General features: G+C 39.5%; 1 protein-coding gene across 5 annotated transcripts in view; it reads left to right on the plus strand.

Annotated features, from left to right (window-relative positions):
* The first annotated feature begins 385 nt into the window (after positions 1-385).
* Positions 386-17,132, plus strand: part of Herc6 (HECT and RLD domain containing E3 ubiquitin protein ligase family member 6) — a 57,416-nt gene continuing 40,669 nt past the window's right edge. The window contains exons 1-6 of one of the 5 annotated variants that reach the window (XM_087907456.1): positions 386-684; positions 2,522-2,681; positions 3,872-3,948; positions 10,261-10,488; positions 11,746-11,843; positions 13,756-13,880. In XM_087907456.1, the coding sequence (XP_087763582.1) occupies positions 453-684; positions 2,522-2,681; positions 3,872-3,948; positions 10,261-10,488; positions 11,746-11,843; positions 13,756-13,880 (920 nt within the window). In that variant the 5' untranslated portion in view covers positions 386-452. The remainder of the gene's footprint in view (positions 685-2,521; positions 2,682-3,871; positions 3,949-10,260; positions 10,489-11,745; positions 11,844-13,755; positions 13,881-17,132) is intronic. The other 4 variants (XM_087907454.1, XM_087907453.1, XM_087907452.1 and 1 more) reach the window with 4 other exon arrangements.

Below are 17,132 nucleotides of genomic sequence, written 5' to 3' on the forward strand. Positions count from 1 at the left end.
TCCATGGTCTATATATTATAGATGGATTTACCTTGTGGTATTTAATGTGTGATCTGAAAAAAAATCAAGACTGGAATAAAAGAACCTTAGCCAGGGTTGCCAAGGAAAGTGGAATTTCTGAATGTCGGCTGCCACTGAAATTTCTATACCTTCTGAATTTGTCACTTAATAAATAGGTCACAAACCTAACAATTTGCCCAGAGTAGAGGACTCAGAAGTGGCTTATTTATGGTGGAGATACTTTCTTTTTCCCTGTCTTCCCTGCTACTCAAACAGCCAGGTTTTAAGATGACCTGTCCGGGAAGCCCGGTGGGCGGGGAGGAAGCGGTTAGTGGCTCCAGATAAGAGGACACTCACACGAATGAAAGAATCGTGACGTCAGAGATAAAGTAGCATTCCTAGGAGGAGTTAAGAAGCCCAGTCACTCGCATTTGGGAGCCCATTTGACCCAGATGACGCGCCGGAGTCGCAGGCGGCTGGGATGTGCAGAGATGTACTTCTACTGGACTGCGGACTGTCGCAAGCCTCGGCGCCTGAAGGCGCCAGATGGCGGCGAGCTCTTGCAGGCAGCCAGTGGGGAGCGCCACTCCCTGCTACTGCTCAGCAACCACCGGGTGTACTCCTGTGGGGACAACAGCTTGGGCCAGCTGGGCCAGAAGAGAAAGCAGAATACCGAAAGGCCAGGTGAGTACGCAGCCCAGGAGTGGGTGCCCGAACCGGACGGGATGTGGACGCCTCGGTCACTGGACCAGGGATACCTCGAAGCCAGTTTGCCTGCTTTGAGCTGCTCAAGTCAGTGGTTTCCGTTTCCCAAGACTCTAGAGTTAGTTTGCGTTGTTTGTTTCGGTTTCCAGTTCCTCTTTTTTTAGAAACGATGAGCCAATCAGAACTGCGTTCCTCTAGACAGAAAAAAGGTCCCTCCCCCTTGACTTTTCAGACTTTCAGGGGATGGGGAGGAGGTTGTCTTCCAGACCGAGTGGGTTGTAGCAATGCCCGGGGACATCTTTTCTCCTAATTTTAAACAAAAGTATAATATCACTTTTGGGCATTAAGGCTGTTGTAGGAACCTAGAAAAAAAAAAAGCCACCTGTAGGGTCTGGAGAGATCCCTCAGTGGTTAAGGGTTAGGTTCCTAGCACCTATGTGCCAGTTTACAATCACCTCTAAAGGATCTGATGCCCGTGGGCACCAGCACACACATGCACACAGTATCGCACACGCACATAAAATAAATAAAAAAATATTTTTCAAAAGAAGCCACCTGTAATCACACCAAGAACTCTAATAACAGGGCATAGTTCCTGCTTGTCTTATTTTCTGTGTATGTATTTGATCCTTATAGAATCATGTCGTTATAAAGTATTGTATGTAAACAAATTGTGTTTTTACCAAAATATATTCATCTATTGTTTTTTAATATATTATACTGATTCATATTCTTATAAATATGGATCTAACTAAAGTTCTAGGATTTTTTGGTTTGTTTGTTTGTCATTTTATATGCTAAGCATCCACTCTACCATAGGGCCATATTACATTCACAGGCCTTGACCATATTTGATTATGTGTTTAGAATAATTTGAATAACTGTGTGGAAAATGAAAAGCAGCCTCTGTCCTTTTAGATGCAGTTCCTGAAAGCTGCAAATTTAGCAGGAAAAAAAAAACAACAGGCAAAAAACAGCATTCAATTTTATCAGTCTTTTACCTAGAGAGCCTAGAGAGCAATTTGTCTTCATGGAAATTCACAGAAAGTAAATAAAACCCAAAGAGGTGCTTAGACCCAGGAACTTGTGTACTCTGTTTAACAAAAGATAGGAACTTGGGATTTTACTGGATAATAAATTGTGTGGGACCATTAGAAAATAGTGACAGAGCACTTGCCAGATATGAGTAAGGTCCTAGGGTCATACCCTAGTATTGCAAAAACAGAAAAAGCAGAATGAAATAAAAAGATAACCTATGTACATTAATAGCCTAAAGCATTAATTGTAGCATTTGTTACTCTTGAAGAGGCCAGCACCAGAGTATAAGGGCTCAGGCCACCCTGAGGGGCATGAGCAGATTCCAGACAGAAATCTCCACAAACTTGTACAGAGCATAAGGGAGCAAGACAAAATACTTGTCTTGGTTAAAGTGGTCAGAGCCTGGTTAAAGTTACTGGGCAGATTCTTTTCTCTGTGTAGAGGTTAGCTGGGCGTGTTTCAGTTTCATTTCCCTGGACTGTGACGTCATTAACAGCTGGGTTTCAGTTTGCTTATGTAGGAACTCAAGGTGATAAGCCTTGCCAGCCAAGTTGTGTCCAGGCAGTCAGAAGAACACCGCTGTGTTTCCACATATGTACTATGAGCATATTGGATTGCTTCCTCCCGGTGTTTAGTAAGGTCTCTAGACTTTGGTTTAAGAGACATTGAAGGAGACAAAGTCTCTGAGTAAAGTCTTGCGTTTTGAAGGCAATTACTGTCTTAAACTCTAGAAACTTATAACGTTATGGGAGTTTTCTCTTCATTTTTGTTTCCAAAGAACAAGTCCAGTCATTGGCTACTCTGCATGTTGACCTCGTGAGCTGTGGGAAGGAGCACTCCATAGCCGTCAGCCACAAAGGAAGGGTCTTTGCATGGGGAGCAGGTTCTAACGGGCAGCTGGGGATTGGAGAATGTAAGGACATAAACTTAATGCCTACGTAAGTATTTTAGTTCACTCCTTTCCCCCCAAAATTTGAGTGCTAGGTACTCAAACACCAGGACACAAAGATGACCTTGACTAAGGTATCCCTAGCCTCAAGGATTAAAATGCGGTAAGAGAAGTAAGTGGTCAGAAAATTATTTACAGAGCCAATTGTTTAATTCAAGCTCATGAAGGAGAAAATCAGAATGAAATGATATGTCATTCTTGAGTCCCAATTTTATTTCTTATAGTATACATATGGGGAAGCACTTGGACTCCTACAGTAAATAAAAATCAAAAACAACTATTTTAAGTACAAACTATCACGAAACCAAGAATTCAGAAAGAAATCTCCCTTGATTCTCTTGCATCTGAGTAAAGCAGAGCTTCTCACATTAAGCCATACCCTATGTGTTTCCCAAATATTCAATGAATGAAATTATGATGAAAAAGCCTGACGGAACATGCCGTACTCTTCCAGTGAAGCTCTAGGATACATAGACTTTTACAGAGATAGAGACAGGAGTTCAAGGTCATCCTCAGTTGCTTAGGGAGTCAGAAACCAGCTAGATCTACGTGAGACCTTTTCCCACCCTCCCCTTCATAAAGACATAAACACCCAAACTACATCAAACCAAACCAAACAGCCAACTGATGGAATGGTATTTGGGCTGCGTGCTGTACTTTGAAATGAAGAAATTCGATTAGGAAGGAGTGGACAGCAGGTCCTCCTTGGTAGTCAAGGTCTTGTCACTTAGTGATGCATGATCAAAGAATATGGTTAGGTGAATGAGATTGCTGCGGTCTCCTTCACTGTCCAGGGAGATTATAATGGTGGGAGTGGTATTATCAGGGTCAGGGTGGGAAGGAAGAGTATGTTTGGCCTGATGAAGAGATCTAAAAGGTGCAAAATAAGTGGGGGAACCCCAAATGCTACCCTGTCATCACAAGGGGACAGAGATGATCTGGAGTTCTTAGAGGCTGGGAGGGAAACCCTTCCCCTCAGTAGTTAAAATCACAAAAAGAAGGAAGGAAAAAAAAAACAGTGTGGCTCTTTGAGATAATGGTATTACAGAAGCACAAGAGGATAAAATCATTCTCTAAGATCTGATGTATTATCTAGAATACTTTTAAATGTCTGTAATTTCTTTGCTAATTCTTCCTAAACAAGGTTTAGCAGACTTTTGTGATTTTTTTTCATTATAGGAAAATAGAATTTCCAGATGACATAAAAATAATCCAAGTTTCCTGTGGACACTACCACTCCTTGGCATTATCGGAAGGTAAAGAATACTTTGGGAGCCTCTGAATGTCACTAGAAAAATACTTTAAATATAAATTATAAGCATGGATTTTTAATTCACCAGATCCACCAAGTTTCATCTGAATGCATTTAGAACTTTTTTCTTTCTCTCTTTCTTTCTTTCTTTCTTTCTCTCTCTCTCTCTCTCTCTCTCTCTCTCTCTCTCTCTCTCTCTCTCTCTCTCTCTCTTTTGAGGCAGGGATTTTCTGTGTAGCTCTGACTATCCTGAATGAAATTCAGTCTGTAGACCAGGCTGGCCTTGAACTCACAAAGGTCACTTGCCTATGCCTCCCCAGTGCTGGGATTAAAGGCATGGGCATCTAGCTGTATTTAGAACATTTTAACTGTAGGTTTCATCAGATATGGTGTTCTTCATTTTTTTTCCAAATGTCTCTGTTCTTATTCAAAGTAGTGTGTGTCTCACCGCGATCCGGGATCTTCCTTTCACATGAATGGCCAACTTTAGCGCTGCCTTTATGCCCAATGTCTCATCCTCATCAGTAAACTGAACCTTTAGATAAAACAAAAGTCGGAATGTCAGATTCAGGACCGTATATTTTCCCACTGATCTCTCTCATACCTCACCATCCTCATCCTCAGCTCAGACTTTTTGATGGGGCATAGTCAGGAGAAAATCTACTTTATCTTGTGAGGAGTGTCATGGTGGCTTCAAATTAAATGAAAAAATGATTAACATAAAAAGGCACCCAGTTATTGTTAGTATTTTTATGTGCAATAATTCACACAAAAGAAATGAAACTAAAGCTGGACGGTGGTGGCTCACACCTTTAATCCAAGCACTCGGGAGGCAAAGACAGGTGGATCTCTGTGAGTTCGAGGCCAGCCTGGTCTACAAAACTAGTTCCAGGACAGGCTCCAAAGCTACAAAGAAACCCTATCTCAAAAAACCGAAAAAGAAAAAAAAAACTAAAAGAAATACTTAGAACTTGTGACTTGCGTTGTGCTTCAGTGGATAAGTGACAGAAAAATGGTTAAAATTTTTTTGAGAAAATAACTGAAGATAAAGGGGGTTTTAGTAAGATTGGTTCGTGCAGATTTTTCTCAGAGCCAGCTCTAATTTTCGGTCTAAGCGTTGCTCTCCTTTCTCTGCTGTTTTTCACAGCAAGTACCACATCTTGTCTTATACAAGGGGGAGGAAGGAGGGAAGGGGTCTTCTCACGCCTGTGATTTCCAGGTGCCTTGCTCAAACTAATTCTCACACCAGGGTGATAGTGACATATTTTGAGTTAACGTCTGTTGATTCCCTTGAAGTGACGAGTAGTATTGTCAAGTTCTTTCGGTGATGTCTTATGTGTCATTGCAACTGCATCTTTAACTGCTGAGCCTCAGCTCTTTCTCATCTGTAGGAACACTGATGCTTGATGTACAAGCTGTGTAAGAAAATTCAGTGAGAGAATGTACATGGTGTGTGCTAAGGGCTGTTTACAGCATAGAGTGGGGTATTTCACACCTTAGCCTCCACCCTCTTTCATCCTCTCTCTTAATGAATGAGCACACTAAGGATTAAGGTTTGTCGTGACACTTTTCAAACTGATTTGTTTTTGTTGATTCTCTTCCCTGCTTCTTTCTCCTTTTTTTACCCCAATGCTCACACTTTGTACTCTCCCACCCCAGCAAGCTCCCTTCTTCTTTTGTACCACAAGCCTTCAAACATTCTATTCTTTTCTTAGGTTGGCACAGTGCAAATCATTTCTTAATGGCATCCACCCATCTTTACACTGCTCTGGAGTATTGCGGCTGCATGAAAGGCATTCCATTCATTTGCTACAGTGAACTGTATGTTTTTACAGACATTTATAAGAACTTCACATCTCATATGTCCTCAAGAGTTTTTCTCAGAGGACTAAACAACTTTAGAAGAGTTAAAAGTTTGCTATCAATAATAGAAAATGCTTAAGATGTGTTGGCCTTTATTTATTTGTGTAATTAAACACTAGACATGTTTAGTTTTAAATATTCTTAAATTACATAACTCTATTTGTTACCTTATTGCTCCAGATAGTACTGGGAGCACTATATTGAACAGCGGTGAGGACCATAGACAGCTCTACCTCATTCCTGATTTTAATGGGAATGAGTCAACATTTTCTCCATTTAGGATGTTTGTCATATGTAGCCTTTATTAATTTGAAGTTTGTTCCCTCCAGTCCTAGTCTCTCTAAGACTTTTATTATGAAAGTCTGTTGAAGTTTGTCAAAGAATTTTTCCGTATCTACTAAGATGAGCATTTGTTTCCTTACATCTAGTTATGTTACTTGTTTATTGACTTACGTATGTTGAGCCATCCTTACGTCTTTGGAATAAAGCCAACTTTGGTGATCTTTTTCACATATGCCACCACAATTTAAAAGTATTTTATTGAGCATTTTTGTAACTATGTTCATAAAGGATATTGGCTTGCGGTTTTGGTTTATCTGCCCAGTTCTTACCCAGTTATGGTATAGAGTGATAAGTGTTTTTTCTGTTTCTTTCCTTTTGAATAATTTAAGAAGTAATGGTTATACATCTTCTCTGAAAGTCCAGCAGAGTTTTGGTGTGAATATATCTGGGCCTGGGATTGTTTTAGTTTGTAGGGTTTTTATTACAGTTACTATCTCCTTATTTCTTATGGGCCTATTTAGGTTGTTGATCACTTCTTGAATTAACTTTAGTGGTTTGGATGAATCGTGAAATTAATCCACTTCTTTTAGATTTTCTTACCTAGTAGAGTCGATATTTTGTATTGTTTGTTTATTTCTATTTCACTGATTTCTGTACTGATTTGTATTATAGCTTGCCATCTGCTGGTTTTGGAATTAGTTTGTTCTTGCTTTTCCAATTCTTGGGTTGCATCATTAAGTCATTCATTTATAATCTTTCTAGTTTTCAATATAGGAGCTCAGAGCTATACATTTTCCCCTGTGGCTTGCTTTTAATGTATACTAGATGTTTGGGTGTGTTGTGTTCTTGTTTTAATTTATTTCCAGAAAGTTGAGAACTATTTTTCTTGATTTCTCTGTTGGTCATTCATCTCCAAGTAATGAGCTGTTTTATCTCTGTGAGTTTGTATACTAATAGAGATTTGTTTGTTGATAATTTCTTATATTATTATGGTCAGATAGGATACTAAGTTATTTAAATTTTTCTAAATTTGTTTAGAATTGTTTTGTGTCATAGTATATGTTCTATCTTATAGGAGTTTTCATGGGATGCTGAGTGGAATGTATGTTCTTTTGTGCTGGGAAGAATATTCTGAAGATAACTGTTAGGTTCATTTGAAGTATGATGTCATGAAATTCTGATATTTCTTTGTGTATGTTTTCTTCTCCAGATGGCTTCTAAATCTCTTTATACTTAGAGAAAATGGGGTGGTAGCATCATCTGCTATTATTGGGGTGGTGTTAATCTGTGTCTTTAATTCTGATCCTATAGTTGCTATGAAGTCATGTGCACTAGAGTTTGGTACCTGGATGTTTAGGATTCTAATGTTTTATCGGTTAACTGGTCCCTTGGTTAGAATGAATAGAAGAATTCTAATTTATTTGAGTTTTAACTATCTCTTTGATTCATTCTAGTTTGAAGTCTATTTTGTCAAATATTAGGATGGCAATGTGTGCTTGCTTTCTGGTCCCATTTGTTGGAAATATTTTTTTTTCTATGTTTTTACTTTAGAGTTGTTTCTTTCCTTAAAACTACACTTACTTTCTTGTAATTAACAGAAATATGGATTTTTAAAAAAAATTCAGCCTCTGTCTTTTAATTGGACAGTCCAGACCATTAATACTTGAAGTTACTGCTTAAAGGTGTGTGTTGATTGCAGTCTTGTTCTCTTTTTTTGTTGTCTGTGTTCTTATTCTTAGTTTGCGTTTTAGTAATTATATCTTCACTTTTTTTTCTGCAGTCATTTAGATATGTTTATTCCTGTCTTCAGTCTGAAGCATTTCTTCCAATATTCTTTTCAGGTCTACTTTTGTATGTATGAATTCTATTAGGATTCTTTTTTTCTTTCTATCTTATATACAGCTAATAGTTTCAGTGGGTACAGATAAATAGTTTTGTTTTTGTGATCTTTTAGAACTTGGATACATTGCTCCAAGCTCTTCTTGCTTCCAGAGTTTTCATTGAGAAATAAGGTATTATTATGATGGGTTTTTTATTTATTTTTTCTCTTGCAACTTTCAATATCTTTTCTTCTGTACATTTTAATGTTTTAACTGTTGCATACTATGAGGAATTTCTTCTCTGGTCTTGTCTATTTTGTATTCTGTGTGTCTCTTGTGTCTTTCTGGGTCGCTCTTTCTTTAGTTTGGGACTGTTTCCTTCTGTGATCACGCTGAAGTTCTGGTTATGACACTCACCCGGGATCTGTCTCCTTTATCTATGCCTTAGTGCCAAGATTTGTTCTTTTCATGCTTTTGCTTTCTCACAATTAATGCCTGTTCCTTTTCTATCTTTTAAAATAGTTTTCACATTCTTTTTTTGTTGTCTAATTTTCTATTTTTGGTCTTGATATTACATTTTTTGCTTGATCAATTCTACTTGTGAGCCTTTCCTCTGAGTTTTCTACCTGGGTTAACCTGGGTTACTGAGCTTTGAAAGTGTTTTGGTGTTTTCTTTTTAATTCCATCTCCATTTCCACTTAAGTGCTCCTCAATATTTCTAACTTTTTATTAGATTTCTATCTCAAATTCATACTGGCTTCATCATTTTTCTCATGTTTGTTTTTTCTTGAATATGAGACAGGCATTTGTTCTCTGTGTCTTTTTTTTTAAAACTCCTTGAATTCTTCGATGAAGTTTACGTTGTTCTTTTTAGGTTCTGTACCTCATTGCCCATCTGAGTAATTCTCACTGAAGAACCTTTTACAGGACGGGTGTATCTGGGGGCGTATATACTGTCTTGATCTTTCATGTTTCTACAAGAAGAGAAGGGCATGCGGACATTTTTGGTTGGCTGTGTTTCTGATGTGGACAAGGCATGCTGTGACACTGGACTCTAGTACAGGATGTGTGTACTCGACTTGGACTGGAGAATGGATCTATTCCAGTCCACATGGGGTGACCAGAGTCAGGAAGGGTCATGCCAAAGCATGCAGAAGGGTTACCCGTGTCTCCTTATCACATGGACCAGCGGAAGGTTCTTAGTGGAAAGGAGCCTGTTATAGGGCGAGTCCCATAGAGAAGAATGGCTGGAGGTGGGGTTGGGTGCCAGCCCTGGCAGGCACCTGCAGGGTGATATGATTTGGGAACTGGAATTAAATTGTTACAGTTTCACTTTGACCACCCTTGGCAGAAAAGATTGTTGGGAGCGGGGAGGGTGTGAAATAATAGTTTGAGGCTACTATAATTTCCCATGGTGACTTGACTAAAATGGTAATAATTGAGAGATGAGAAATGGTTGTATTCTGCATACACTTGGCAGCAGGGAGGTGAGAGTTAGGGTTCTAGTTTGAATGCTATAGGAAACACAAGTCAAGGGCAACTCCAAGTATTTGTTTTTGCAAAGGAAAAGAATGGACGTTGTTTTGGAGGGGCTCCTGAATATGAACTTGATGACATCCATGCCTTGCCTTTCATCAGAAAATTTTAGTCTTGTTTCTTCCTTTGTCCTTGTTTTACTTTTTGAGTTTGTAGACTGAAGCACAATACAGAGTAGGAAAAAACTGTGCCTTTGCAACACTATGGGTGAACTTGTAGGAAATTATAGCAGTAACTTAAGCCAAACATCAAAAGACAACTACTACCTACCTCACTTACATGTAAAATCAAAGAACGCTGGACTCCTAGAAACAGAGCAGAATGGTGGTTGTGAGGAACACGCAGGCAAGGGAGGTGAAGTGTTCATGTGTAGATGAACGCGGTCTGGAAACCTGTTGTTCTGTAATGTACCTACCATTAACAACAATGGTTTATATGTGCGACCTTGACTAAGAATACAGGGTTTTGTTTTCTTCCACTTTCCTGTTTACTTATATACTTGACAGTAGTCATTGTACCCAGGACCTTACTTAGTCTGAGCATGCTCTATCTATCCAGCCCCAGCTCTGCAAGCAGGATATGAAAAAACACCACCACCAAAAGCCCTGTGTGAGGCAATTTAATCACTAATTTTGGCATTTGTTTTAGAGTGTATATGGATATTAGAATATTACTTCAACATTTTAAATATATGTAAGTTTCTTTTGTCAATTAAACTTCAATAAAACAGGAAAAGAAGTGTGTGGAACTAAAGTGATTTTTTTTTCTATTTTGGTAATTGGTGTGCAATTCTTAAATGTTCTTTATTTTTGTAGATGGCCAAGTGTTTTCATGGGGAAGTAACAGTCAAGGTCAGCTGGGCCTGGGGAAGAACTTCAGTTCCCAAGCCAGCCCCCAGAAGGTGAAGTCCCTGGAGGGAATCCCACTGGCTCAGGTGGCTGCAGGTGGCACTCACAGCTTTGCCCTGTCTCTCACGGGGACTTCATTTGGCTGGGGAAGCAACAGTGTTGGGCAGCTGGCCCTCAGTGGTGAAAAAGCCAAAGGTAAGGAAATAGTTTTGTCTGTACAACAAATTATTCTTCCTCCGCAGTGGAAAGACTAGCCTGCCGAATGGCACATCACAGTGCTTTCCAAGCCCTGCCACGTTAGCATCGCCTGGGAAACTGTGTCAGTGTCCCATTGCTTTCGGAACAAGACCACAGAACTTTTAGGTATACAAAATAATGCACTTTTTATGTAGTCAGTAGTCTGTTACCCGGCAGCAGGGTTGCCTTGCTTCCTGAAGGTTCTGGGTGAGAATCCACTCTGTTGTCTTTTCTAGCTTCTGTAGAACTCTAGCATGAATAGGCTGTTCCCCGTGTCTTCAAAGTCTGCGGTGGCAGATTAAGTCTGTTTTAAGTCATGCCATTGTGACACTGGCTCTTTTGCATTCATTCTCTCAGTTAAAGGCATACCAAGGAGCCCACCTGGATCATCCAGGCTAATCTCACTACTTTATGGTCAACTGATTAGCATTTTTAATTAGCTGAGTTCCTCATTGTTCCTTTGCCAGGTAACTTATATTTGCAAAGCTCTGCGCTTGGGATGGAAACCACTTGTCTACCTTTAAAGCTCTTGATGCCCAGGTTGAGCTCCCTGCCCATTAGGTCAGAAGGTCTGTGAGTGACAGTCAAGCTTCAGCCCTTCTGGGCTTGGGAATCACCGATCATATTACAGGAAATGACTAGTTCCTGTGTTAAGGGCAAAAAAAGGTCTCTGAGCACCTGTCACTCTAAAATCCAATTCAGTAAGAAGTCTTCTCAAAGAACTCTGTTCTCCTTCATTATCTCTTTGGATCTGGCTAATACATATCAGCACCTACTATATGCTAGTACTTTCGAGATCACTTGCATCCCATCTAACTCTCTTAAGATGAGTTCTCGCATTCTCTGTGTCACTAACATACGTTCTGGCACCTGCTATATATCAGAAATGAATACAAATTATGAAAACTTATTGGGAGCCCTGATGTGTTAGAGGTTGCTTGATATTTTCTAGAAAGTTAAGGGTTTCCAGAAATAAGTGTTAAAGTGTGACTTTCCGCCCCTCAAACATGTTTTTAATACTTCTGAATTTTTCACTTTTAAAGTCCTGTTGATCTATAAGACAGAGATGTGGATACTACAAAAGTTATAGAATTATGAAGAATTCTGAGCTACCATACCACACACACACACACACGCACACCAGAGTCTCACTTTGTAGCCCACGCTGGTCTCTGAGTCTTTCTCTTATATTTTAGAAAGTCTGCTTTCTTTCAGCAGTGAAAATCCACAAGCCTTATTCAATTGGTGCCCTGAAGAGTTTGGGTGTGGTTTATATCAGCTGTGGTTACGAGCACACTGCAGTGCTTACCCAGGTAATTCAAGACGTGCTTCTCCTGTTTAGACGTTGGAGAAATGGTAAAATAATACGTGTACTGTCTAATGTTAAAAACAAGTGATTTGAGTCTGTCCAGGTTACTGTAACAAAGTCCTATCAATTGGGGTGCTCATAGACATACTTCTCACAGCTCTGGAAGCCAGGAGTCCAAGATCAAGGCTCCAGCAGACTTACATATAGTGACGGGTACCCTTCTGATTGCTAGGTGACAGTTGATGTGTTCTCATGTGGTGGAAGGGGTCAGAGTATCCTCTCTCGAGTCTTCTTTTATAAAGAGAATAATTCCACCAATGAAGGATTTACCCTCATGGTTGAATCATCTACCAAAGGCCCCAGTCTACCTCCTAATAGCACTATAATAGAATTTAGGTTTTGTTTTAATTATTTTGTGGGTATGAATGTTTTGTCTGCCTGTATGTCTGAGCATCACACGCACACACAGTGTTCATGGAGGCCAGAAGAGGGGTCCAGAGTTCCTAGAACTGATGTTACAGACAGTTGTTAGACTCTTTATGGGTGCTGGGAACAGACCTTATGTCTTCTGCTGGGACACAAGTGTTCTTAACTGCTGAGTCATCTCTCCAGTTCCCAGAAATTAGGATTTTAAATTTATGAATTTAAAAACACAAATGTTCAAATATGACATAAGATGGATTTCAATATTAAAACATACCTACTTAATGTGCAAATGTCTAAAGTGGAAAACTGAACATAAATCAGGAACTTTCTCAAGATACCATAGTAGAAGCAAATGTAGGAGCCATTGTAGGCCATTTATCACTGTCAGTGCAGGTGCACAGAAAAATTTATGGCATCATTTTCAATAACCCACTCCACAGACAAGAACACACTTCATCCCATTCCTTGCTTGATATGACAAGCCAGTTTGGTTAGTGTTTTCCTCTGCCTCTTACCCTGGCTGTCCAGTGTATTCTAATGGGACAAAGAGGTCTCATCATCATAAATAACAGGCTTGAAAATGATTTCTATAACTTAAATGCTTGTTTAAAGAGTGTATTCTGCAGGACCAGGTAGAGTATCAATGGTAGAATCCTTGACTTTTTGGAGCTAATTTTCAATGCCAGAAAGAAAGTTTATATGCCAAATGATTTTTAAATAGCATTATTACTACTAGCTACTATGATTTCAATAGATAAAATGAAGGACCTTAGGAATTAAGATAAGTGCTCTCTACCACTTAGCTATATTCCTAGTCCGCCAAATTATTTTGTTTTTTTTTATTCCTTGTTTTAAAACCATGACTTCAGTTGTTTGAATGATATTAATCTTAGTTGACAAGAGAAATCTAGAAGTGTGTGTGTGTATGTGTGTGTGTATATGTGTGTGTGTGTATGTGTGTGTATGTGTATGTGTGTGTGTGTATGTGTGTGTGTGTGTGGTGTATATGTGTGTGTGTATGTATGTGTGTGTATGTGTGTGTGTGTGTGTGTGTGTGTGCGTGTGTAAGTGAGTGAAAGTGCAAGAGGATTCAGATTCCCTGGAGCTAGAGTTCCAGGAGGTGGTGAGCTGTCTGACATGGACTAGGAATCAAACTCTGTCCTCTGCAGTACATGATCCTAAGTGCTAAGCCATCTTTCCAGCCTCTCTCTTAGCAATTTTAAATGTATAATGTATTTTTAATATTTTGTGCATAATTTTAAAGGAAATTTCATAGATAAATTTATAAATAACTTTTGGAATAATAAGGTGGATAATTTTGTAATACGTTTTTGGAAATTTATAAATGAATATAGATAATTTTGGAATAAATGTATGGAAGTTTATAAATCAACTTATAAAATATACAAATCAATTTCACATATTGCTTTCATCTTGTGATAGTTATATTTTAAAACATGAAATTAATCTGATTCCTTATTTTTAAACAGGATGGGAAAGTGTTTACATTTGGAGATAGCTCTGGGCAGCTACAGCACAGCCCCCGAAGTGAGAGAAGAGGCCCACAGCTCGTGGAAGGAATTGATGGCCCTGTTTCGATGATAGAGTGTGGAAGGTATTGAGCTTTTTAAAAACATTTTAATAGAAAATATTAAGATTATTACTTAGAAACACTAAAACAAGCTGGACAATGTTGGCACATACCTTTAATCCCAGCACTCGGGAGACAGAGGCAGGCAAATCTTTGTGAGTTCAAGGCCAGCTTGATTACAGAGTCAGCTCCAGGACAGCTAAGGCTGTTACACACAGAAACTCTGTCTCAAAATATCAAAAAAGAAAGAAAAAAAGAAAGGAAGGAAGGGAGGAAGGAAGGATGGAAAGAAGAAAGAAACCCAAAGCGTGGCTACACTTTTATCTATTTATTTATGTTTTTCAAGACAGGGTTTCTCTGTAGCTTTTGAAGCCTGTCCTGGAACTCGCTCTGTAGACCAGGCTGACTTTAAACTCACAAAGATTCACCTGCCTGTGCCTCCTGAGTGCTGGGATTAAAGGTGTGCGCCACTGCCAACCGGCTTTTTTTTTTTTTTGAAAAATTGCTTCTTTTAAATATATTTTAATTTAAAATTTTCATTTATGATAACAGTTTTGTAACAAATAAGCATTAGAAGTTTAGTATATATAGACCACCTTACTATGAGTAGAGGGTAGGAGAGAGTTAAGTAGCAAAGGTGGTAGTGTTTGTCTGCTTAAGTTGATAAAACACATTAATCTCATGCATGCAGAACATGGTGACTATTTGAATATATTCACGGTTTTAGATAGCTTAATTATGAGGGCAATTTGACTATTTCTGTATCTATCCCAGTACTTTAAAAAAATAAAATGCTTGAATTTAGAACGCATGGAATAGAATATGGGACTTAGAGATAAATTTACACAGATACAGCTACCTACCTCTTTATTGGGAAAAAACAACAGCAGTGTATTGAAAAAATGGCTCTAGTAAAAGTGACTATCAACCTGAATAAAAATGAAATTAGATTTATTCCTCTCACCCTGCCCAAAAGTTAATTCAAAGTTAGTCTGGAAAGTAGCCCAGGGACTGAAGTGCTCTCTGCACAAGCATGAGGCCAGAGATCATATCCCCAGAACCCACATAAAGGCCAGGGGCGGGTATGGCAGTCCACCTGTCATTCCAGCCCTGGCAGGCGAAGACAAGGTACCCCCCAGAGACTAGTCATCTCAGCAGTCTTTTCCTGGCCTCATTAATAGATTTCCATCTTAATGAATAAGGAATAAATGTGATGGAGGAAGATTCCTGATATCAGCCTACGGCTCCCACAAACACACACATACATTTGCCCACACTCATGTGGGCATGCATACCTACATGCTTGGACACCATCCATGTACAGATACAGGAGAAAGAATAAAGTTAACTCAAGTGGATTACAGACCTTAATTTGAAATCTGAACCCCTGGAAGCGCTAGAGGGAGACAAGAGGAAAATCCTTCATGACTCAGGCATGGTAGAACTTTCTGAGCAGGACTCCAATAGAACAGAAGCAGCTCCAAGAATTAACAAATTGAATTGCATGGCATTTGGAAGCAAGGAGTCTACTGGCAGAGTGAACAGACAGCCAACAGAATGAAAGGAAATTCTTGCCAGCTACTTCAGACAAAGGGCTAGGATCTAGAACATAGGGGGAAAAAACCTCAAACTGCTAAGAAAAGGGTCATGAAATGAGCACATGGTTCTCTCTGTAGGCAGCACAAATGACCTGTAAACATGGATACCATCTTTAGCCTTTGAGATTCCACCTCACCCTTGTCAGAATGGTTATTATTAAAAACAAAAGCACAAGGAATCTTGGTGAGGATGGAAAAAAGAAATCCAGTGCTGGTGGGAGTGTAAACTGGTGCCATCACCATGGAAATCAGCATGGAGATTTCTCAAACACTTAAAAAGTAGAACTACCATTGAACCCAGCTGTCGCACTCTTGGGCACACACCCAAAGGAATCCATACTTTACCATGAATACTTGCATACTATTTGCAAAAGCAAGGAAATTGTATCAGCCTAGACATCCCTTGATAGACGATTGATAACAAAAATGTGATACACATATACAATAGAATTTTATTCAGCTATCAAGAAAAATGAAGTGTGAAATTTTTAGGAAAGTGAATAGATCTGGAAATTACTATATTAAGGGAGGTGACTCAAACACAGACAAGCACATGTTCTCTCTCAGGCAAATCTTCGCTTTTACTGTTTGTATGTATGCATGTGGGTGAAAGCGTGATATGTCATGAAACTATAAAGGGGACCAAAAGAGGGAGAAAAGACATATTGTGAAAGGAGGGCAATGGAGGGCTTGTAACATGAAGGCAGAAAGGCTGCTACAGGGGTGGGAGGGCAGGAGAAGAAGGATACAGAGAGGTGTGAGCACACCTGGCAAAGAGGAGCAACAAAAGAAAACATTTGAGAGCATCATGATGCAACCTAATATTTTACATGCTTTGTTTTTGGCTTTGGTTTTGGTTTTTCGAGACAGGGTTTCTCTGTAGCTTTGGAGTCTGTCCTGGAACTAGCTCTTGTAACCAGGTTGGCCTTGAACTCACAGGGATCTTCCTGCCTCTGCCTCCCGAGTGCTGGGATTAAAGGCATGTGCTACCACAGCCTGGTTTACATGCTAAGTTTTAAAAATTAAGAATAAATACATAAAATACATGATACATAGCTAAGCTGGTAGAGTCCCTACTGGTAGAGTAAGGGTCCAAGAAAATGCTGAAGGAAGACCCCAGACTCAAATAGTATGCAAGAGCAGAGAGTGTTCATTCTGCAGAAACAACCAGTATATGTGGGGTCAGCCTCTTGTACAGAATGATAACCATGAACAAAGGCACACAGGTCCTCTTAAGCAGTTAGGGGAGTTTCAGGGACAGTACTCATCTCATACATTGTTGGTTAAGCAAGCAGCAGATACTCTAGTATACTTTTAATTGGCTGAGGTTTAGTTTTACCATTTTTGGACATACTTGCACAAGCTTGAGCAAGTCCAGACCTGACTCAGAAGGGGGCTGCTGGATTTGTCCTTGAGATATTGTGGCACTGACTAAGGCCTTGTCTGTGCTCTGTCCCTTATCTCTGAATGCAAGGATGCTGTGGATAAATGGGCCCTTGCAGCTCTCAGGCATCCGAAACCTGAATTCAGTTGTGAGAGTGGAAGAATTTAACCCCTTTATTAGCACTCACCAAGTCCTGGAGTAGATTCCCCACAACCACATGCACTAGACATGTTAGTGGTACCAGGTGTGGAGGTGGTGAGCTATGCCTCTAAGCCCAGCACTAGGGAGATAAAG

This window comes from Myodes glareolus, chromosome 6 (assembly GCF_982192425.1).
Source record: "Myodes glareolus chromosome 6, mMyoGla1.1, whole genome shotgun sequence".
Lineage (NCBI taxonomy): Eukaryota > Metazoa > Chordata > Mammalia > Rodentia > Cricetidae > Myodes > Myodes glareolus.